Source organism: Mesoplodon bidens (assembly GCF_964165515.1).
Source record: "Mesoplodon bidens genome assembly, chromosome: 2".
Lineage (NCBI taxonomy): Eukaryota > Metazoa > Chordata > Mammalia > Artiodactyla > Ziphiidae > Mesoplodon > Mesoplodon bidens.
In genome coordinates, this window is record NC_138177.1 from 76171225 (window position 1) to 76195144 (window position 23920).

The 23920-nt window shown below is 55.5% G+C and overlaps 1 protein-coding gene across 2 annotated transcripts; it reads left to right on the forward strand.

Moving 5' to 3' along the window:
* Positions 1-19: 19 nt before the first annotated feature.
* RORC (RAR related orphan receptor C) lies at positions 20-23920 on the forward strand. 2 transcript variants are annotated; one of them, XM_081219729.1, is made up of 11 exons: positions 20-110; positions 2372-2401; positions 13535-13620; positions 13940-14081; positions 15334-15846; positions 16060-16181; positions 17065-17197; positions 17362-17469; positions 17647-17757; positions 19107-19216; positions 21985-23920. In XM_081219729.1, the coding sequence occupies exons 1-11, from the start codon at positions 71-73 to the stop codon at positions 22144-22146; spliced, it is 1557 nt and encodes a 518-aa protein (XP_081075855.1). In that variant the 5' UTR covers positions 20-70; the 3' UTR covers positions 22147-23920. The 2 variants fall into 2 exon arrangements, with proteins under 2 accessions (XP_081075855.1, XP_081075856.1); XM_081219730.1 differs by lacking the exons at positions 20-110; positions 2372-2401 and adding an exon at positions 9402-9688.

Genomic DNA, 23920 nt, shown 5'->3' on the forward strand with positions numbered 1-23920 from the left:
TCCCCTGGGCCCTGCTCCCTGCCCTCCTGGGCAGCCAGGGCAGCAAGGACGGCACCAAGGGAGTTGCCCCATGGACAGGGCCCCACAGAGACACCACCGAGCCTCGCAGGGTAAGAGGCCCTACGGCCCTGCAGGCAGGTGGAAGGGGCTGCCAGGAGGTTCAGAGGAGAGGGAGAGATGGCAAGAGACTGGTCGGGAAGTGAGGAGGGAGGAGGGATCAGCAAAGAGAGAAGGAGAGAAAGTCTCGGCAGGGGAAGGCAGGCCGGTGAGAACAGGTCTCCATAGAGACTGAAGGAGAAATGGGAGGAGGGGCTGGGGACCTGACAGAGGAGGAGAAATAGGAGGGGGGAGAGACAGGAAGCACAGGAAGGGGAAAGAAGGGGAGAGCTGAAGAAGGAAGAGACGTGTGGGAGGGGGGAGGAGAGGGCAGCAGAGTCAGGGAAGCTGGAGGGAGGAAGGGTCCACGTCCCAAGTGTGAGCGCCCCCTGGGAGAAAAGGCAGACACTGCTCATCTGGCTGGGACCCCAGGCAGCAGTGGGAGGCTGACCACTCCACCTTCTTCTGTTCATTCAGCAACGGAGGAAGCCGTCCTGCCTTTAGGGATGACAAAGGGTCGGGGAGAAAGCAGTAGAACCCTGTCCACCGCCCTTGCCCACCAGCCCAGCACATTCCTCCCCACTGGCCTGGGGGGATGGGGTCTCATTTCTGCAGAAAATGTGGGGCACTCAGCCAGGGGCAGCGGGGGACGGAGCGTCAGACGGTCCTTGGGCCCGCAGATGGTCTAACTCAGAGACTCTCTCGGCAGGATCCCAGGGCCACGTGCTAGGTCAGGGTGTGAGCGCTGAGGGGAAAAGCTGCAGGGCCACCTGGTGTAGGAAGAACTCCACTGCCGGGGCAAGCACGAGGACCATCCCTACCCCAGGCCTGTTCTGAGGCGCAAGGCTGGAGGCCAAAGAGACGGTGCCACGTCAGGGAGGAAGCTGGGTGGAGCCAGGCAGGATGGGTGGGGAGGCGGGAGGGGCCGGATGGAGCCACGCCCTCTCTGGGCAGTCCTCCCCCCCCCCCCCCAGCAGAACCCAGGCCTTCAAGCCCACTCGCCCGCCCCCGCCCAGCCCAGTAGAGGAAGCCTGCTTGTAAGAAGCATCTCCTGGGCAGAGGGACAGTGTGTGTGTGTGTGCGGGGGGCGGGGTGGGGTGTTGAACGGAAGCGGGCGGGGGGCGCTGTCAAGGACTGGACAGGTAGAAGGGAAAAAACTACAGGAGAGCAGAGTCAGAGGTTAGGGAAACTATCAGAGACATAAGGCAGACCTGCAGCGTTTTCTGAAATGAAAGACTGGCCCTGTGCTCTGTGAGAAGACGCTGTGTGGATGTAAGAAATGCACCAAGGCCTGGCAGGGGAAGCTTCTTCTCAGGGGCTCCCTTGGTAGGTGTTTAATAAAAGCTATAACCATATGAATGAATGAACGACACGCTCCTCCCCACTCCAACGATGCTCCAGCTAAGGCTTTCCCCTCAGCAGCTGCCCCTCTGGAGGTCTGTGCCTCCCTGCCCACCCCGCATCAACCCGCCTGTGCTCCCTACTGCCTGCCCTCCCCCTGGACCAGCCACACACAGAAGGGGGTGGGGGGATCCCGTCCTCTGCAGGCGGGTGAGCCAATGGAGCCAGAGCCTGCAGGAGGCATAGCAGGGGTCTGTGCTTGCAGCTCTCCCTTCCTCTTCCCCCTAACATCCTCACTCCCCTACCCTCAACCACCACACCTCTGGAATTCCCAGCTGCTCTCAGGCAGAAATAAGCAACCAAGAGATTGAACTCCGCTGCGGAGTATTTGAGTATTTACTGTGCACCTCTAAGGGGCAGGCACAACAGAATAACAAGATGAGCAAGGCAGACACGGTCCCTGCCTCCATGAGGCTCACTGTCTAGCAGGAAAGCCCCGTTTCACAGATTTCACAATTATAGCAGTGAGATGATGTGGTGAGTCCCAGGAACTCAAATGGTCGTGCTGAGTATGTAAGCACAAAGGCAGGAGGAGCTCTCCAAGGAAAAGACATAATCAGGAACCTGGGGGATGAAAAGTTATCTAGATTGAGGAGGGGCAAGGGAAGGGCATTCCAGGCAGAAGTAATAGTGTGGAGTGGTCCCAGAGTAGTCAGGAGCTTGGCACTTCTGAGGACCTGGAAGAGGCCTCGTGTGACTGTAGGGCAGAGAGTGAAGAGAGGGGTGCAGTGGAGGGTGGTCCTACCTTCTCCTCAGATGGCAGGTTCTGCTGGGAAGGAATGGGGTGGGGATGAGGGCCTGGGCATTGGGGAGTGTCTCTCGGTCCTCCATGGTCCTCAACCTTGGGCCCTGACCCCCTCTCTTCTCTTCACAGAGCTGCTGGCTGCAAAGAAGACCCACACCTGTGAGTAGAGAATTGGGGTAGGAACGGGTGCTGGGGCGTGGAGAGATGGCAAAGAATTCAGCAAGGGTTCCAGGGAGGTCCGTGTAAAAGAAAGGCGAGTGCCTTGCGCAGAGATGGAGCAGCTGGGCAGAGATGTCCGGGCCTGAAGGGAGGTGGAGCCTAGAAAAATGGGGGAGATGGGGAGATGGGGAAAGGAGGGGCAGAGGTGAAGAAACCTCAAGATCAGGGCCATCGGAAGAGGTAAGAAAGAAGCCTGAAGAGTGAGAGGGAACATCGCAAAGAAACAAGGAGAGAACAGTGAAAGCGGGCCACGGTAGAAGGAGAGGAAGCTGCTGGACAGAGGCACAGGAGACGTAAGGGGGTGGGGCAGATCGCTGGGCCAGCGGGGAGACAGGGAGGCAGGGTGGCCTCAGGGACTCCAGGAGCCTGCACCAGGCTTTGTGGCGGCAGAGCCAGGTTTAGTGTTCATCTCGGTGGTTAACACATCCCGAGGTGTGAACAAGCCTGGGGCCAGCCTGTGCAGGGCTAGAGAGCAGGAAAGCCTTCATCTCTGTAGGAAACACATAGATAGTCCTGGGGCCCTGAAAGACTGAGGCTACAGCATGTGAGAAAGGGGTTAGAGCTCAGGAAGGACTTCCCAATGGATACTAGCAAGTAACGTCCTCTCTAGGGAACTCTCAGCACATCAGATCTATCCTCCTAGTTCATGGGAGAGGCTAGTCCCCCAGAAAATGCACCCACTGCACCTTGGTCTCAAAGCTCATGTCGCATCCACATGCCCTTACCAGCCTGAGGGCACTCTGAGGAAGGCCTTCTAAGCATCCTTGAATTGAATAGGACAACTCTGGGGTAGGAGAGGCCACCTGCATTTCTCTATGGCCCTCCCTTGGATTGCCTACCAGTTCCCCCTGAGAGCTCACTGCGGCTCCTCCTGCTGTCAAAACTGCTAGAGCTCCCTGTTCCAAGCAGAGAGATCTCAGAGGGCAAAAGCCTCACCCTCCTCCCTGAGCTGGTCACACAGGGGCTGGGGGGCCACCGGGAGGCTACATCCTTCTGGTGGGGGGGTGCTTTGCTCAGCACAATCCTGATCGGTGCCTCGCCTGCCCCTAGCCACAGGGCCCCACGGAAATGCTGAGCAGGGCCCTGGGAGGAAAGCGGGTCAAGGAGTGATGCGGGGGAGGTGGGGGAGGTGAGGACCAGGGACCATATGTGGGTGGGGGGAGATGGGGGACTTTCGGAGCATCTGGAACTGGAAGAGGCTCAACTCCATTCCTACCCTTAACCCCTTACCGCAGAAACCTCGGCCAGGACCACACCCCCTTACCCCTTCTCAACCCACTGGCCCCGTGCAGCCACACCCTTACCCCACCCCCACCGATGAGTGTCCTCCCCCAACCCACTGCCCAGCTCCTGAGAGCCCGAGGAAGGCCAGCGGGGAAAGGCTTGTGCCAGGCTGAGAAGTCGTGGAGTCCCGGCAAGATCAGAGACCTCTTAGGAGTTTTGGCCCAGAGAATCCAGGAGAGATGAACACCTCCCCCAGGCCCAGAGGCTCTGAAAAATGGGCTCCAGAATTGAGACAGCCCCCCACAAGGGGGTCCGAGACAACCCCAAGAAGGGAGGAACCCGAGGGGGACCCCCCAGACCAAGAGGGGGCCTGATTACTAAGGGATCCTGGAGAGGGAACCCCGAGGCTGAGGTACCCCACGGAGCAGATATGAGGCTCAGAGAGCTTCTGACGTTGACTGGCTCCACAGAAGGACCCCAAGGCCAAGAAACTCTACAGAGAGATTTGCACACCAGGAGACCCTCGTAAGCAGACCTGAACCAGAGAAAATTTTCCATTCCTCAGGTGGAATCTGGGGCCAAACTGCCTGATTTTGAATCCTGACTCCACCACTCTACTAGCTGTGTGACCTTGGGCAAGATACCTAACCCCTCTGTGTCTCACTTTCCTCATCTTTGAAATAGGCATAATGGTACCTACCACATAAAGTATTTTTTGAGGATTAGCTAATCCACATAAAACATTAAGAACCATTTCTGGCATATGGCTAAGCATCAGCAGCAGCATCATCATTATCACCCGCATTCCAATTTCAGCAGTTTTGCTCCTGAGGAAATTTCTGATGGACTAACCCCTCCTACAGATAGTGGCATTTGTCTGATGATTATTACTGCTACTATTATCATTTATTCCCTAGCCCAGGGCATGCACCGTGTCTGTAGGGAGGGTGTGAGCATGGTAGGTGGTGGGGCAGCCTCCCAGACTGCATCTCACAGAGCTCGGCTCTTGGCAGTCCACAGGGTCGCAGGTGGCCCCAGGCAGACCTTCTGTGACTTACCTCTAGAAATATCCCTGTCCCTGGAGTCACCTGGCAAAGAGGGTCAGGCTCTGGGATCCTCGGGGGGAGGGGGAGTAGGGACCTGGCCCCAGGCTCGTGTGAGCTCCATTCCGGCTCCCCAGCCAGAACTACCCTGGCGGGTGGAAACAGCTTTTACCGCGTGTGTCTTTCGCCTGTGGTTTTGGAATTTTCCAACGCCCCCTGCGATTGGCTGCCCCGCCCCTCACTCTCTGCCCCAGGCCCAGATTGGCCACATGGGGCGCCTGTCATCCTACCCACTACACCCCAGAGGGGTGGGGGGGTGGAGCTGGGGGGTTGTCACTCGGCCACCTGTGGGGTGCAGATCTTAAACCCCTGCCCAGAAGCATTGGGGGAGAGCTAGGTGCAGAGCCACGGCCCGCAGCCCCACTGCCATCTGCGCCCCATCCCTGGAACACCCCCGCTGAGGAGGACAGGGAGCCCAGGCGGCAAAGCCCACGACTCAGTCATGAGAAGTAAGTGAATGGGCCACCCGGGAGAGGGGAAGCCTGGGGCCCTCTGGAAAGGACGGGCGCCTTGGGAACAGTGTGAGCAGAGCTGAGTGCTCTTCCCTGGCAGGGTGTGTCCCGGTCAAGGCCAAGGTCTGTTGGGAGATGGGTGGAATAATCGGGGAGTCTCGCTCCCTGAGCAGTTCTCTTAGAGCAGCCACAGTAAAGGGACAATTGAGGAACTCCTGTGTCATGGGCTCTGGAAAGGATCTCCAAGAGTATCTGAGGTACCCTGCCTCTCGTTTTACAAAAAGAGACTGAGACCCAGAGAGGCCCAGTGCTTCACCCCAGATCACACAGCTGTAGTAGGTGGAGGTTGGTAATTAAAAGGCAGCCTGAACTCACTCCCCCGGCTCCCATGGCAGTGTTTCCCTCCGTGCCTCCAAACTGCCTGAGAGTAGGGTGAGAAAAGAGTCCGGAGGAGTTGCTGTACTCTGAAGCGGTGGGACAGTAAGGGTAAAGCCAGGTCAGCAGACAGAGGCGGTCAGAACCCCAGCATCCAGGCCTCTGAGCCATCACACTCTCTGCCCAATGCAGGAACATGATGACCAAGTGGAATCCAGCCAGGGTGCTCTGTGTGTGTGTGTGTGTGTGTGTGTGAGAGAGAGAGAGAGAGAGAAAGAGAGAGAGACCCCCCCACCCCAGGTTCAGATGCCTGTTTGATAAGTAGGATCAGACAGTGGAGATGGGAGCAAAAGGCCCTCAGCTTCACCCGTTTCCTGGCCCAGAGCCATGGGCCAACAGCTGGTGGGCAGATGTCTGGGGTCCCTGTGCCTTCTAGCAGAGCAAGGGTGGGCAACTCGCCCTTGTAAGGGAAGCCAGAGGACCTCTCAGAGCACAGGGCGAAGGAGGAAAAGGGAAGTCCCATGCCCCTGTGGCCTGAGGCCTGAGGTACCCCTAGGCTCAACCTGGGGTCTTCCCACAACCCACAAAAGAGAGGCCATACTAGATCCTGGAAAGACCCGTGGGCTGAGTCTAAAGACCATGTTCTGGTGCCACCTCTCACAGACTAGCCTTGTAGCCTTAGGCAAGTCTTAGGCCCTTGTCTCCTGTAAAACAAGTAAGCTGAATTTTAAAACAAAACCAGCTTTGGGGAAGCGCCCAGTTCTGAGGGCCCAGGACCAAGGAGAAAGCGCTGGTCTCTGAGTTAAGCACCTCCAAGGGTAGTGGAGGAAACTCAGCTCTCCCAGAGGGTACACAGAGAGGCAGCCAAGGAAAGGAAAGAACTTCACTTCCACGTTTGGGATGGAGACTCCAGTGCATGTCTATGAGCTGGGGCAGGTCAGGAGGGGTGAAGAGAAGAGCCAAAATCTTCCACAAGAAGAAGGGCCTCTTGGGGCTTCAGTTTCCCTTCTAGCTTCTTCCCATTAGCAGCAAAGGTTAGCAAACCGGTCTTCCCAGAAATGGTCTCAAATCAGCAAATCCACCCTGGGAAGCAATGATCAGATGTGCTTCAGAGCCTGGCAGGAGGGCAGGAGTCCCTGGGACTAGACAGGGGAGACACTTGGTCAGCTCTACATGATATCCCCCTGGGCAGTAGGCAAGAGAGGGGTCTCCTCCAATCTGGGGGTTGGTACCACTGGTCCTTCTCACTTGGACATCCCTGGGTATCTCATAGCCCCAGATTATCTGACTGCCCTGACCCCCTAGTGAGTACCAGCCATCACCATGTTCTCTGACCTTAGCTGGGGCGGGCAGAGCACTGGGGTCTTGGGACTGTGACACACCCAGAGACCCAAGGGCCAGACACACAAGGAGCAGAAATAGATCAAGAAATAAAGAGAGATGCAGAGGCCAAACTCAAATGATGAAAGATCTACGAAACACATGGGGAGAGAGTGATGTCCAGATAGAGATATAACTGGAGAAATGCCAGGAGAGTCAAAACATTGCAGTGTCTAGCCTGAGACAGAACTGGAGTGCAAAGATGGAAAGGCACACAGACGCAGGGAGAGACAGAGAGGAAAGAAAGCTGGCAGGAGAGGGGAGACACTGAGTATTGATCGGGTCTGGGAAGGCAGAAAGTGGGAGGCATGGGATTTATAGAAGTTCTGAAAGAATGATACAGGCTCTCTGCCATGGCAACCTGCTGGTCAGTAGAGGGGAAATGTCCATTAGCCAGAAAGACTCCCCAGCCAGCCAGAGGGACGGTGGGCCCGTCAGCTCACTCTGGGGCACGGCCGGTGTGGAGCCAAGAGATACGAGGCCCCGGCATTCGGCCTGGATGGGGAGGTGGGAGGACGAGGGGTACGAGGTTGCATGCCTGTCTTTGCTGTGCCCTGATCTTTCTCCAGTCTGGGCATGATAACGAGGAGCCGTGGGCCAGAAAGAAGTCCAAGTTCCCGGGAGCCACAGAACTCAGCCTGAGAGCCCGGGGCCGTCTGAGGACTTTACAAAGGGCCCCCTCCTTCCTCGCATCACTGTTGCACCTTCGCCTTTTCCTCTCTTCCCATTCCTAACGGGATTCCCAAATACCCCCAGCCCAAGGCCCTAGATGTTGGGAACATCCCAGCCCGTAGTCCCACCACAATGAAATGTGGGTGTTGGTGCGGCTGCCCCTCCCAGGGGCTCCCTCTCCCTCCCCGCCCCCAGGCCACTACCTCAAACAGGGAACGGGGACTTTCCCATGCTAAGAGCTCTCCAAGAAAGGCAGCCCTGGGGTCTCCTCTCGTCCTCCAGTGACTAGTCCTTTCTGAGATCTAATCTCTACTCCTCCTGCTGCTGCAATGCTGCCCCTCCCTGGGACTCTGGGCTCAGAAAGGATGGAGATGTCTATCTGGGAGGAGGGACGGCAACAGGGCAGGGCCTCAGGGCCAGAGCCAGGGTCCTCCTGGGTCCACTGGTGTCCTGCAACAGCACAGGCACTCTGGAGAGAAGATGCAGCCCGGAGGCCGAGAAGGCCACTGATTGTGGCGTCTGGGCTCCCACCCCTCACAGCTTCCTCCTGGTGATTCATGCCCTCCCCCCAGCCACTGGTTGTTTTCACTCAGTTTTTTTGTTTCCCCTCCTTTCTCCTGTCCCAGACTGCGGGGGTGGCAGGGCACCAAGGGGGGGTTTCAGGTAGCTGGCTGTCTTTCGTGGCTTTTCAAAACCCCAGACTCTCCCTCGCCCACCTGAGTTTTAGCTTCACTACTTTCTCAGCCTGGAATCTGGGTGTATCAGCAGAAAATTCTCACCATGGGCAGGGAGGAGCGTTCACCAGGTACAACTGCTTCTCTCCTGACCCCCAACCCAACCCTCCCCCTCCTGCTCTTTGCGGCAGAGCCCACCGCCGTGGCTTCCAGCTTTGCAGAAGCTGTGGGAACTGAGAGCTGAGAAAGGAGGGAGGCTGGTGACAGGCTGGGGTACACAGGGGTTCCCTGGCCGGAGCTGTGGTCTCCGTGGGAGGAGAGGGACTAGTTTGGGCTGTGGGGTGAGGGGGCCCTAAGCTAAGAAAAGAGACGCATTCCTCTTGCTCACTTACTCATTCGTTCCTGCAGAGAGACCTACCAAGATGTGTGAAAGCCAGTCCACACCCCAAGGGAGCTGTGGTCTCCCCAGGAGTCCCAAGTCAGGAGCTCTGGTGGGATGGGCGAGCCATGCCTCCTTGGCCTTAGAAGCCAAGGATAAAGGCAGGAGGGGGCTGGCACCACAGAATGTGTGGGACAGAGGGAATAACGTCTCTCTGGATCTTTAGACTAGACATGAGTCTTGGCTTTAGTTCCACGGGTGTCCTCCCTGAATTCCGTTCCTAGCCCACCCCCTCACTTCACACTTTCCCCTGCAGCCGGTAACCTTGTCCCCCATCCCATTCTGCCCAGTGCATTTGGGCGTCTCATACTTATAGAGTATATGGCTCAATGGTCGGGGACAATGGCTCTCAGGTTACAGAGACCTGGGTTCACATGCCAGATCTGCCACTTCTGGCTGTGTAACCTTAGTCAAGCCGCTTACTCTCCCCTGGACTCAGTTTTCTCATTTATAAAATGGGGACAATACAAATAGTACCTACTTCACAGGATTGCTGTGATCATTAAATGAAAAATGTATGTAACGCCTGGCACAGAATAAGAATTCAGCCAGTGCTGATATCTATCTTTATTACTCCCCCTTAATCAATGTCCATTGGAGAAAAGGAGAGAGAAAGAGAAAAGAGGAAAAGCCTAGCTTTAGACTGATGGGGCACCAGGAGAAGATGAGGACCCCAGATAATCTGGGTCCTCTGGCTGCATCCTTTCTCTACCAGAGCTGGGGGGTGGTTCCGGGGTTTGAGGGGAGAGATCCCCCTGGGTTGCAGCCCCTCCTTTGTTCCCACCACTTCCTCTCTGTGGCGTAGGGCACCTGGACAGGGCCCAGGGCTGGCTTCCTAAGGTGGCACAGGGCCAGGCTCTGGATGCATTCAAAGAGCCCTATCAATGAATCTCGCAGCTGTGAGAAAGGTGAGATTAGAGGAGGCTGGAGGGAGGGGGGACAGCCTACTTTGTCTCTACCATATTTCCTCACATAGGAGGTGCTCAGAGGAAGCTCCCTGGGGATCCTTCAATCCCCGAAGCAGTCCAGAAGAGATTCATTTTCTTTTCCTAGTACCATGTCAGAATAAAGTTTTAGAGGTCACACTGGATGGCAGGGAAGATACAAGAATGAGCTGGGGAAGAGACCACCAACCCCACCCTTATGCCCCAGAAAGAGGCATAAACAGGAAGAGGGACTAAATTCTTGCTACTCAGAAAGGTAGGGTGAGGACCAGCAAGCTTGGGCACCAACCAAGAGCTTGTTCAAATGGGAGAGCCTGGATCCCCCTCAGACCTGCTGCGTAGGGACCTGCATTTTAACAAGCTCCCTAGGTGATCTTGTTTAAGACTCAGAGGTCTAGAGTCACGCAGTCACTAGGTGGTTTCGGGAGGTATCATGTGCACAGGGGCATTTCTCCCTCCTTGGAATTGGAGGGTTTCCTTTGGTGGGCCCTGGGAGAGAGCTACAGTGTGAGCTACAAAGCTCTTCCCGAAGCAGCAAGTGAGGGCGGGCAGAGTGAGGGCTGCTGCAGGAGCCGTGCTGCAGAGGCTGGCCTAGACGTTCCTGACCTCGGCTTGGTTCTAGTTCCTGGCACTGGCAGGCCCTTAGATGGTAAGTTCCTGGCAGGCCAGGCTCCCGGGAAACAGCTTGAGTAATCCTGTGATTACTCAGCTCCCCTCCCCAATTTGCGTTCCCACCACCTGCTGCTTCAGGGACAGGGCTTAAGGGGGGAGGTTTTGAAGGTGAGGTATCCGAGGTGTTTTTCAGCTCTGGCTCACCCCACCTCCACCTCTGCCAGTCCTCTTCCCGTTCTCTCCCCTCCCCTCCTCCACAAGTCAAACTCATGTGCACTGGTACTTTCTCTTTGAGGTTTTGGGTAGATGGCATTGCGGGGGGACAGGTGGCAGGACCAGGTGGGAGGAGTAGGATAAGAGGGCCTGACAGCACTGAGAGGGCCAGGGGCTGGGCATGGGCCCAGGACACGAGTGTGGGTTTTTCTGTGTTTCTGCGGCTCTCTCTCTCTCTAGGTCTGTCTCTGTTGTCTCTGGGTCCCAAAACTCTTGGTCTTTCTAGCTCAGAGGCTAGAGGGTCTGACCCTCTAGCCTGAAACCCCTGATCCTATGTGCACCTCTCATTCCCTGTGTGCCTGCCTTCACTGTGTACCTCTGTCTCGGACTATGGTTGGGGAGCATGGGGGAGTGGCTGGCCTGGTGGCTGGGGTCTAAACTCTGGTGTCCCCCAAACATGGGTATTTGTGAAGGTGGTTTGTGGCTGGCCACATCATCCTATGAGAAGGGCGAGGTCTTGGTGACACTGTTGTGAGGTTCCTAGGGCCAGGACCAGCAGTGAGTCAGGCTGTGGGGCAGAGAGATGTGTCTGAGTTACCCGTGTGGTCAGCTCACACACGCACACGGATGTGGCTCTTGGAGAAGGGAAGAGGCAGGGAGGCCTGTGGTTGAGGACTGGGCTGGAGCCCGAGTTCCCACTGTGGCTTGCCCTAGTCTCCCTCCCGCTTACTTTTTTGGGTGACCCATGTTGGTTTCTGCCCTCTCTGGGCTTAAGGCCACCGAGGAGGGAGATCCCACGGTGTTGGAGAGGAAATGCGTTGGGGAGAGGCAAGAGCAGACTCCACAGGGCACAAGCACTTCTCTTGGGCCTCAAATGCCTTCTGGGTTCTGTGCCCACTGCTGTGCTTGGTGGTAGCCAGCACACACAGTGCTCGCGGCCACGCTGCGCTTTCCGCAGGTGATACCACATACCCACGGTGCTACCGCCCTGGACAGGCCGTGAAGGCTATGCTTACCTTTTACTGGCAATGGAACTGAGACCCAAAGAATCCAGTGGCTAGATGTGCATGTGCCCCCACGTTCTCTGCCCCTTTTCCAGGCACCCAATCCCCTCCTTGTTCTCTCTTCCCTCCATTCATTCCAATCCGCTCTTAATTTACTGGAAAGAATCTGAAAGCTCCCTTGCTGTCTGTGCTGGATGATCACAGCCTGTTGTGTGGGTGCTGGGCAGACTAGTGGGGCTGGGGGTGAGGAGAAGGCTCGAGCTCTAATGGAGGGGCTTCAGATACCTGTGCAACCCGTCCCCCGTGAGAAGGCAGCTGCTTCCTCTGACTCAGCTCAAGGCTAGCCTGAGGGGATGATGGAAACAATATTTCAGGGAGTGCCACGGAGCCATGGTCACCCTCCCCAGCTCACATCAGCAGGTCCTACACGCAACCTGGGTCCAGGCCTGGACCAGAGGAGAGTTCACAGGACTGTGGATTTGCCCTATAGGCAGGCTGCCGCTTCCTCTGACCCTTGGGATCAGAGATGAGAAGGGGCTATGGTCCTAGACCAATCTATGACGTGCTCCACCCCAGGCATGCCCCCTCGGAGGGGAGGCAGCAGGTGAGCAACGGCAGAGGAGAGACCCACATGCCCTTAGGAGTGATGAAAGCACCTAAAAGGGACACCAGCTCTGGCCAGTGCCTTCAAAGATTGGCTGGGGGGAGGCCAATGCCTGGTCCCTGAAACTCAGCAGAGAGCTGTGGGCATTGGCAAGGATGGGGCAAACCTGGGGCCAGTAACCAACCACAGTGAAGGGAGTGGGGAGGTAGGTTATAGAGAGCTCAGTGGGAGAGAGGAGGGTCCTGGCAGCCAGTGAACAAACACTAACAAATACGCACGTGTGCACACTGGCTCAAGCAGACATGCCTATTGGCTCACGAACCACATGTACCTTTCATGTGTACACACACACACACACACATGAGCACCCCTTCAAACATGCAACATGCCCACTGATGTGTGTGCCCCAAAAGTCATATACACAGAACAGCCGAATGGAAAGCTATGGGGAACTGGGATATAGACCCAACTCCTGGGTAAACTAGCGGTATGAACCTGGGCCAACCACCTGATCTCATTTGGCCTATTCCTTCATCTGTGAAGGAAAAAAAGAGGTTGAATTTGATGGTCCGTAGTCCCAGCCAGTGTTAACCTTCATGATCTGTACGCGCACGGTTGGACGCAGAGGCCCTCGTACACACGTAAGCATGCACACTCTCATACGTGGAGACATGCACAGCCACCCTCTGCTCTGGGGCCAGGAACCTAGGAGGCCTGTTTGATCCGCTCCCTGGCTCTCAGACATCTGGCAGAGCTGGCTTGTTGACCCCACTTTCCTGGGCTCCATCTTGGCTTCTCCTTACCCTCTCTGGGGCCCACCCAGTGGACCCTGCCCCCTTCGGCCCCTGGTCTCTGCACAGCCCCTCCCTGAGCCTTCACTGCCCAGCCGAGGATGGCTGGCATCTCTACCTGTCCCCCAGGTGCCTCCTGCCTGGTGGACCACATCTTCCCACCATGCCCCACACTCTGCCCCTGTGGGCTGAGCCCCAGTGGGGGAGGGCGGCACAGAGGAAGCCCCCTGGGCGGGAAGCAGGTGTTGTGAAGCCGTGAGGACTCCTAGGTCCCCAGGCAAGAGGGAGGCAACTAGAGCTTTTCATCTTGAAGGGCTGAACAGGTGGCCTCTGCAGCTGCTTTCTCTGCCCCCGTAGAACTTATACAACCCCCGGCCAGCCCGGGAAACTAAAACAGCCTCCACAGACACTTTGCTGAGTGGCATTTGGCATTCACTCCTTCATCCATCTTGCAAGAGGGAAACAGCAAACTGGAGCGGGGGAGGGAAGCAAGGGAAGCACCATGTCCCTGTATCTGCCCCCCAGGTACAGGCGGTAGGATACACCAAAGGCTCCTGGGCTGACCTCTGCCCTTTCCCTCTTCTAGCACAAATTGAAGTGATCCCTTGCAAAATCTGTGGGGACAAATCATCTGGGATCCATTACGGGGTTATCACCTGTGAGGGGTGCAAGGTGAGTACACACACATACACAGTCTCTTCAGAGATGGGGAGAGGGGGCTCGGTGGCCTTTGTTCTGCCTGCAGGGCTGGTCTCCTGAGACAGCTAGGGAGCTGCCCGGGTGGCACCTTGCCTGGAGAGCCCTGCGCACAGGAGGGCCTTGTCTTCAACTAGGGAAGTGATTGCAGGACAGATTACAATGGAGGAGAGAAAACTGAGGCGTCGTGTAAGATCTGGAAAAGGTGGGGCTAGAGCTTGCGGGCTGCAGGCACTTGGTACTGAGCTGGGCCTGGCCCAGATCAGCAGCCCTGGTCTCCACCTGCCTTCCTCAGGGTTTCTTCCGCCGGAGCCAGCAGTGTAACGTGGCTTACTCCTGCACCCGTCAGCAGAACTGCCCCATTGACCGCACTAGCCGAAACCGATGCCAGCACTGCCGCCTGCAGAAATGCCTGGCCCTGGGCATGTCCCGAGACGGTGAGGCCAAACGCGCAGCCCCCCGGGCTTCAGTCTCCAGAAGGGCAGCCTGACCTGCTGTGCCAGACAGGGGTTAGAACGCCCTTCGGGGAGCTCCGTCCCTCCCTCTGGCAGGCCCTTGTCTCTTCCACCGTTCACCGAGGCAGTGAGCAGGCTACCCTCATCAAAGGTCTTCACGGTCCCCAGCTTCAGGCTCTGCTACAACAACCCTCCTTTCCCCAAGGTCCCAGACTCTTCATTTGCTCCTTCCTCGGGATGGAGTTTCCTCACCCCACTCCCCTATGACCCAGATCCCATCCGCATTCCACATCTTTCCCTCCTGCCCCATGGCTCCAGTTCCAGCTCCGTCTCCCTCCCTAGTGCCCCATCCCCAGCCTGGGCCAGGGGGCGGTGGCTGCGAATGGGACCACGGTTGGCCTGAGAACAGCCCAGAAGGCTGAGGCTGGAGAGGCCGACTGTTCCTGGTGGCTTTTCTCCACCTTCCTCAGCCACTGCCCCCTCGCAGCCCCCAAACCGCTCCCACGGCAACACCGCAGAAGGAGCCCAGGCCGGGGCTGGGGGAGACCTGAGGTGATGAGGAGCCAGAAGGAGGCTGTCAGCACTTTTCAGCGCCCAAAATAACAAAGTGAAAGGAAACACGCAGGGTTGCAAAGGGGCAGGCGGGGCGACCAGGGGCTGTGTCCCCACACCTAGGAGGGGTGGCGGGGCAAATGAAAAGGCAGGAAAGAGAGAGCAGAAGAGGATGTTCAGAAACAAGCCGCGGAGCCTGGGTTGGGCTGTGGTGAGTATCTAGGTCACCAGGGAGCCTGCAGGCCTGACCACAGGGAGACCTGTGTTCTCGGCTCTCCTCTTCCTCCGACCCTCCTAGACAGGCGAGGTGACCCCAATACAGCTTGAGGCCCCCCACTCAGCCACCCCCAGCCCCATATCAGGAGGCCAGGGCCCTTAGTCAGGACTCATTGCTTGAATTCTGCCACTAGTAGAAGCTGGTTTCGAGCCAGAAGCGTTTGCCCGGGAGACTCAAATGTCTGAGCTGCACTGAGCCCCGAAGCAAACCAGAGTGAGAGGTGGGAGGGGTCTTGAACAAAAGTGCCCTGAAGGGAGGCTCTCAGGCAAGACTGAAGAAGCTGTGCTTGGAGTCAGCTATTCAGGGAGCAGCGAGTTAATCCTGTGATGATGCAGATGCCTACTCACTCTGCCCTGTACCCTGTCCTCCCCCCTCAAAAACTCCTGATCCCCAAACCTCTTTCAGCTGTCAAGTTTGGCCGCATGTCCAAGAAGCAAAGGGACAGCCTGCATGCTGAGGTACAGAAACAACTGCAACAGCGGCAACAGCAGCAAAGGGAACAAGCGGCCAAGACCCCTCCTGCAGGAGCCCAAGGAGCAGACCCCCTCGCCTGCACCTTGGGGCTCCCAGATGGGCAGCTGCCCCTGGGCTCCTCGCCTGACCTGCCGGAGGCCTCAGCCTGTCCCCCCAGTCTCCTGAGAGCCCCAGGCTGTGGGCCCTCCTACTCCAACAGCTTGGCCAAGGCCGGGCTCAACGGGGCCTCGTACCACCTGGAATACAGCCCTGAGCGGGGCAAGACCGAGGGCAGAGAGAACTGCTATGGCACAGGCAGCCAGCCGACCCCTGACAGGTGTGGACTCCACTTCGAGGACCCCAGGCACCCTGGGCTTGGGGAACAAGGACGGGGCCCGGACAGCTACTTCAGCCCCAGTTTCCGCAGAACCCCAGAGGCACCTTATGCCTCCCTGACGGAGATTGGTGAGCCCCTGGGGAGGTAGCTGGGGAGGAAGATAAGGGAGGGGCTTCCAAGAAAGGGGCCCTAGTCAGCACCCCGTGTAAACCAGACGTGCACAGGGGCCTCGGGGGGAGGCAGAGCAGCGCTGGGCCAGGCAGTGGAGTGCCCCTTGTATGGGAAGGGTAGGAGCTGGCTGAGATCGAGCCCCCGCTTTCCTCCTCCTCCTCCGGCCCCAGAGCATCTGGTGCAGAATGTTTGTAAGTCCTACCGAGAGACGTGTCAGCTGCGGCTGGAGGACCTGATCGGACAGCGCTCCACCGTCTTCTCCCGAGAGGAGGTGGCCGGCTACCAGAGGAAGGTGAGGCCAGGGGACTGCGCGGGGAAGGGAGGACCTCCCACCACCACTGGGGGGTCCAGAGACAGCCACCTCCACACGCAAGGGGGCTGGGGCGAGGCAGGGTATCCCAGAAAGACACAGTGGGTACCGCTGTTAAGTATGCACCCTAGTAGATGGGTGAGAGCTTCTCCTTAGCTCCTGCCTATGGTCATTTTACGCGGCCTTCATCCTACCTCCCCCATCACCCCGACCTTGGCAAAGAGACCTCGGCCTAAGCTCCTTCCTCCATCAATGACGGCAAGAGTCAGAATCCTGAGCAGCATTTGTTAAGCGCTCCTTCTCTGCCAGGCACTGTGCTGAGCGCTTTACATAAATTATCCTTGACCCTAAGGACAACCAACCTATGAGGCTGGCATCTATCTCTGTTCTTAATGGACCGAGAAACTGAGCTCAGAGGAGTTCGTAGACTTACTCCTCGTGGCAGAGTAGTGGATCTGAAGGCAAATTCAGATCCCTCGGGCTCCAAAGCTTGTTCTCTCCCTCCTGTCACTCTGACAACAGCTCCTGCACTAAAACTACTTGTTTGGTACTGAACTTGGGTATGTCTTAGTCACCTCAACAAGATGCACACTCTTTGAGGGCAAAGGTGTATCTCAGACGTTTGTTAATTCCCCACAACAGCTAACTCTGCGCCAGGGGCTGGTGGGCGCTAAGTGCGTCCAAGTGACAGGAATTAACCTGGAGTGCACATTTGTGCTAAGAATAGGCTAAAAACACGGGTGCTGAGAATGTGGCGGTTCAGAATCTACCCCCTGCAGTTTATCTGTCTGGGTTCCCAGGGCCTTGGGTGGGGGGGCCCGGGGTCATAAAGAGGGCTACAGTGGGACCCCCTCCTTCCCTGCAGTCAATGTGGGAGATGTGGGAATGCTGTGCCCACCGCCTTACCGAGGCCATTCAGTACGTGGTGGAGTTCGCTAAGAGGCTCTCGGGCTTTATGGAGCTCTGCCAGAATGACCAGATTGTGCTACTCAAAGCAGGTGCCCAGGGAGAGGGGGCGGGCCTGAGGGCAGTGGGGACAGATGAGGAAACGGGCAGGGCTGAGTGGAGGGAGGTGCCTTAAGGGAACTGGGACACTGAGGGAGACAGAGACAGATTCCTGGCCATGTTTGATGGTGTACCTGCCTTTCTCCCCACTCCCCAGGAGCCATGGAAGTAGTGCTGGTCAGGATGTGCCGGGCCTACAATGCTGACAACCATACAGTCTTTTTTGAAGGCAAATACGGTGGCATGGAGCTCTTCCGAGCCTTGGGTGAGGGGCCGGGGGAAATGAGAGAGAGGAGTCGGATGCCAACCCCATCCGAGGCTTGGAGACCCAGGGCCCCCTCTTTTCAGGACAGATTGCCCGCTCCAAACACCAAGGGGGCGGGTGTCCTCGGGCACTGTGGCCTCACCCACCTTGCTCACTCTTTCGTTTCCACCCCACCAGGCTGCAGCGAGCTCATCAGCTCCATCTTTGACTTCTCCCACTCCCTGAGTGCCTTGCATTTTTCCGAGGACGAGATTGCCCTCTACACGGCCCTCGTTCTCATCAATGCCAGTGAGTCACTGGGCTCGGGTAAAGGACATTCAGGCAGTGGGGGGGCGCAACAGACACTGAAGAGTCTGGACCTTCGCTTGTGGTTAAATCTGGGGAGTCACTTTAAAAAGCAGAATGAGCCCCCCACCCCCCCCGAATATTGCTGTCAAAATATGAGCTAAAATAAAGATCCAGAGGAGCCTGACAGAGGGAAAGGAGCAGCACAGGCGGGGTTGGAGAAGTGGGGAAACGTGAGGAAGAGCGGAAGTGAGCCATTTCCCTGGGAGAAATTAGTCTGCTTGTGAGTCCCTGTCAGTGACTCCATTGCGGCCGCAGGTTGGAATCGCCTCGGGAGCTTTAAAAACAATTGCTGCAACTCTGAGGTCATTGATCTGGGGTGCTGCCGGAACACCAGGAGTTTTAACAGCCTCTCACAAGTGATTGTAATGTGCCACCAAGCTTGAGAATCACTGCTCTGTGTGAACTCATGTCAAGACTACATGCCATCGGGAATTCCCTGGCGGTCCAGTAGTTAGGATTCCACACTGTGACTGCCGAGGGCATGGGTTCAATCCCTGGTTGGGGAACTAAGATCCCACGAGCCCCATAGCGCAGCCAGAAACAGAAACAGAAACGAAAAACAAAACAAAACAAAAGACAACATGCCATCATGGCAGGACTCTGGATGTCCGCTCCGCTGGAATGGAGTGGGCTGGGGAACCAGCTGAATGCTAAGGATTCAGAGAACCTGGGGAAGGGGCTTGAGCTGCTAACCTGAGTTTGCAGACCAAGATTATCAGTCTTCTGGCTCTGCCAATGAGCAGAACTGGAAATAAAGACTTAAAAGATGACTTCTGGGTATTTTATGGAGTCAGGGCAAAAGGTGGTTTATCTCTTGAAGTTAGCCACAGACTGCTGTAGAGGCCTTGATGCTGACCTAGGTGGCTTCACAAAGTCCATCTCCTAACTGGGGCCATCCCTGCCAGGTGGCGGGGAAGAAGGGAGAACTTTTTTTTTTTTTCTTCCCCACAGCAGAGTTTTGGTGCCTAGCTTTGAATTAGCTATGTGAAATAGCAGGGTACCAGGGATAGGGCAGCTTGGAACTGGGAGACTGGAATGTCTCATCCTTTCATCTCTCCCCAGTTTTCCTTGTAGAAAGCTAGCCCAGCCCAAGGCCCCATAGCTTACCATTATCAAACCAAGAGACACACATTCACACACACACACACACACACTCTTACACTCTCTCTCACTCAGCTAGGAAGATCTATATTCAGCACAAATGTCCAGAATGACACAACTTCCCCTTTTGGGGAAGCTAACGTCCATGTTCTTTCTTTTTCTTGCTATGGTCCCATCCCCTCCTTCAGACCGGCCAGGGCTCCAAGAGAAAAGGAAAGTAGAACAGCTGCAGTACAGTCTGGAGCTGGCCTTTCATCATCATCTCTGCAAGACTCATCGCCACGGCATCCTGGCAAAGGTAGGAGCAGTCCCTGGGACAGAGGAGGTCAGACCCAGTGCCAGATCTGTGACATCAGGGCTTGTGAGGGCCATGGTCTGAGTGTCCAGAGGAGGAAGTGCTTGAGTGCTAAGCTGTGTGAGAGAGCTTGCAACAGCATGGGGGCAAGGGGACTGATCAGTCACTTCCATGTGGGTAAAGATGGGAAGTTAGGGAGCCTGAAATTGGGAGGGACCTCCAGGGAACAATTCAGATTAATAGAGCCACCGCTTACCCAGCACCTGCTTGTACTGTGGAATGGAAAGATACAGAGGTGCCATCCTTACCCCCACCAAGAGTCTTTAATCTGCTGTGAAGAAGAGACTTATGTACCAGTGACCCTAAGATAGAGGAGAATGTGTTATGGGATATAATAATAATGCGATTAACAAAGTGCTTTCACAGATACGCTCATCTTTAGGACAACTCAGTCAGTAAGATAGGTGTTAAAACCTCCCTGTAGTGATAAGGAAACTTAAATGACTTGTCCAAGTTTATGCAATCATAAGTGATAAATGTAAGGTTTAATCCCAGGGCTTTTTCTACCATATCCCTGTGCCCCTAATATAGTACTACAATAAGAGATATTGGGGAAATGTGAGAGCATGGAAGAGAGATTAAAAATAACTTGAGGGTAAGAGGAGTGGGTCATAAATGCTTCCTAGAGAAGGTGGCATTTAAACTAGGCCATGAAATATGTAAGATTTTAACGGGCCTTCAGGGGGTGGGGCAGGCATTCCAGGCTTAGGGAACAATATGGACAAAAATAAGGAGGCAAGATAATGCATATACAGAGAATAGTTCATGGAACATTTTGACTAAAGTGTAAGGTCAGGAGCTGGGATAGATTGATGGGGGCAGAGAAGTAGCAGAAGACAAGCTTGAAAATTAGGTCAAGCAGCAAATCAGAGAGGACTTTCAAGGCCATATTAGAGTTAAGACTTTATTTCCAGGCAATGGAGAGCACCAAAGGCTAGAGGAATGATATCATCAGAGCTATTACTCAGGCAATTTAATTTGGAAGCAGTGTAAAGGAGCCATTTATGTAACGGTTCAAGCAATGGGCACTTGCTATGTGCCAGGCAGAGTGCTAGGTGCTGAGAATACAGAAGTGACTTAAATGACAGGCTCTGCCCTAAATAAACTTCAAGTCTGGTAGAATAGATTAGGAGGAAGAGAACCTGAGAGAGCAGTTGGAAAGCAAATCTCTGTTGGATCCACTTTCAGAATACATCACCTCCCGCTGTTACCCCCTAGCTGTCAGTTCTCACTTGGACCTTTAAAGAGGCCTCCTTAACTGGACCCCTGCTCCATCCCTGTCTGTCCTACGGCAACCACACAGCACTGTTCTCAGTGTTCCTAGAGCTGCCCATCATGCTGAATATCAAATCTAGAGTCTGTGTCGTGGCCTACTGACCTCATGATGTGTCTGACCCCCGACTTCTTTTCTCACCTCATCTCCTTCCACTGCCCTCTCAGTCACCCATTCCAGCAACACTGGCGTCCTTGCTATTCCTTGAACACATCAAACCCGGTTGCTTCTCAGGACTTTGATGTTCCAGCTGCCTGGAAGTTTCTTCCCTAGCTTTCCAAATGGCCTGCTCCATCCCTTCACTCTGGAGAGGTTTTCCCAGACCACCCCATACAAAAAGCCCTCTACCCATCACTCTGCTTTATTGGTTTTTTTTTTTGCGGTACGCGGGCCTCTCACTGTTGTGGTCTCTCCCGTTGCGGAGCACAGACTCCGGGCGCTCAGCCTCAGCGGCCATGGCTCACGGGCCCAGCCGCTCCGCGGCATGTGGGATCTTCCCGGACTGGGGCACGAACCCGTGTCCCCTGCAATGGCAGGTGGACTCTCAACCACTGCGCCACCAGGGAAGCCCTGGTGAGAGGTATTTTTAAGCCTCACTTGCTTATACAGGAAACTGCAGACGATAAATGGTTTTCTCAGCCTTTCTCCAGTGAAGTCTCCCTGCCTCTGTCTCCTCATGGCTCTCTGGGCCTTTTTCATTCCCCTCCACCAGCTGAGTGCTGGCAGTGTTCGTTTACTATTTGCAGTGTTGGGTACCTGCTTGGAAATTGCTTAGTCCAAACAAACAGTTCCTGAGCATTTGCCATGTGCAAGCATTTTGATAGGTACAGAGGATACAGAGAGAGGGAGGGAGGGAAGGTAGAGAGAGAGACCCTACCTAAGGAGTTTAAATCTAGGGTAGGGAGACAGACAAATTGGATCATTTTCCTAAAATGGGATTTCAGTGCTGCACAGAGGGAAGCCCAAAGGAAGGGCCCTTAACCCAGGGAAATAGTCCTAGAGGAGGTAACACTGAAGGTGAGTAAGAATTAGCCAAGCACAGAAGAATTGGAAAGGCATTCCAGGGGAGGGGAACAGTATCAACAAAGGCAAAGAGGCACGTAACATTATATAACAGAGAGTGACAGAATTTCACTATTATAAAAGCATAAAGTGTGAGTTAGAGAGTCTTTAACAGGGCTCATCTTAGGAGTAGCAGGAACACCATTTGGGGGTTTCAGCCAGAAAACATGTCCCTGTCCCATAGCAGTTCTCGCTAGCCTCCAGTTGCCTGAACACAGACCTACTCCTACCAATGGGATCTGGCTGTTCCACAAGTGCCAAGTGTGCCGGGAGAAAGCAAGGAGGGTTATCCCAGCCCAGGAAGGATGGGGGTACTTCTCTGCTCTGGGGACAGAGCTGTAGTACTGACCCTCCTTCCCCATGAACCCATGTCCAGCTGCCACCCAAGGGGAAGCTTCGGAGCCTGTGTAGCCAGCATGTGGAAAAGCTGCAAACCTTCCAGCATCTCCACCCCATCGTGGTCCAAGCTGCTTTCCCTCCACTCTACAAGGAACTCTTCAGCACTGAAATCGAGTCACCTGAGGGGCTGTCCAAGTGACCTGGAGGAGGGACTCCGTTCCCTTCCCTAGAGCCTCGTGGCTCACCTTCCCCTTGGCCTTTTCCTTTCCTGTGCGCCCTGGAGGGTGGTCTCTGCCTTTTTGGGGGGGTGAGCAAATGCGGAGACTGGCTTTCCGCCCACCAGCCTGCCTGGCAGCGGGCCAAGGGCTAGAGGGTGGGGATGGAGGAACACCATCTCCAGCCTCAGCTTTGTCCTGGCTCCTCTCAGCTTCTGGGAGACCTGGGGTGGGATACAAGGACCTCTAGGAGGACCTAGGTGTCCTCAGGACAACAGGGGGATCCAGGAGACCCTGGAAAAACAGAACTCAACTCTGGGCTCAGAAGCTAAGAAAAGGCCTTTGAAATACCTCATTGCATTTCCCTGGGGGCATTGGCTGGGGAGATGCATCAAGCTCAGAGACTGGCATCTGGAGCCCAGAAGGACCTGTATATAACATGAATCTGGATCTTTAGATTTTCTGCCTTCCCCCTTCCTCCCAGCTCAGGAAGGAAATTGTTGGGCACCCTGGGGTCTAAAAAAGACTAGATATGTGGAGGGTAAGGACAGGATGGGGGTAAGGGAGGGGCTGGGGATAATATTTTTATGGGATTTGGGTATAAAGATAGGGTATGATGAAGGCCAAGAGCATCACAGACAGACAGACAGTTAGAACTCAAACTTTTTATGTGCACTTTAAAAATAGACTTTAGTGGTTACACAAATGTGATCAGAGACACACGTCCACATACATGTGAAACACATACTCACACACTTAACCTGTAGTCATGCAGCTCTATAGACGCATTTAATCTGACACAATCTCTGTCTTCATTGAGGTCACAGATCAGAGGAACTTAGTGGCCTCAGGGAAGATCCCAATCCTGAGGGACCCCAGAACATTTTCACCTGGTGCCCCAGTTCACCAATCTTAGACGTGGGGTGGCCCAAACTCTATCCCAGCCCCAGCTGTCTTCTGTCAGAGGAAACCCTAAAAGAAGAGATGGCTGGACACTGATCAGTCAGAAGGCCAAGGACAGACCCTCGGAGGACTGTCTGGGCCCCATCCTCCAGCCCTGCTCTCGTTATGGTGAAAGGCAGCAGATGCAATTCCACCACTCTGTGCCTGGGTACCACCAAGTCTGGCAGGGTGAAGGAGACCTGTTTCTCCAGCCGTGATCTTGCCCTAGAACTTCTCTTGCCTTTATAAATAGCTGTGAGCCCTCCTCTGAGGGATAAACAGCAGGTGGTCAGGAGGGTTGTTTTCTTTTTTCCTCTCAGGGGAGGGTAAACATAAACCCTAACCTGTGCCATTCTTTATAAAACGACTTCAAAGGCAAGAGGTGTTGGCGCTCTGCAATCTCATTCCTGTGTGAGGACCCAGGTTCCCAGCCCTGCCAGCTGTCACCATTGTGAGGATTCTGCACCCACCCTGAGCGGTCCCCCACTGAGGCGTGGGGGCTGGTCCTCGGGAGCCCCCCATGGAAGCCGTCTCAGACTAAGCTCCGCAGTGGGTGTTCTGGGCTGAGAACTTTCCCCACAAATGACACCCACAGGGAACATTTAGAATGAGGGGTTGCACAGAACTGCCCCGCATCTGGGAGACTGAAAGACAACCCTACGGAAAGTGCCTGGCCCCAGAGCTCCGCAGGGGGAAATCAGGATGCCCGAGAGACCCTGCGGAGCTGCCCAGCAGCTTCCACCGCCGACACCTCCACCCCTCGGGGCTCCGGAGCCTCCCTCTGCGCTCCCTCCCCTCCTCTGCCATCCTGAAGTG

What these genes read in the sequence shown, in the direction of transcription:
- RORC (XM_081219729.1), top strand. Translation starts at nt 71, where the DNA reads ATGGACAGGGCCCCACAGAGACACCACCGAGCCTCGCAGG. An exon ending in TCACCTGTGAGGGGTGCAAG is followed by an intron (nt 13,621 to 13,939) that starts GTGAGTACACAC and finishes TGCCTTCCTCAG; the next exon opens with GGTTTCTTCCGCCGGAGCCA. An exon ending in GCCACGGCATCCTGGCAAAG is followed by an intron (nt 19,217 to 21,984) that starts GTAGGAGCAGTC and finishes ACCCATGTCCAG; the next exon opens with CTGCCACCCAAGGGGAAGCT.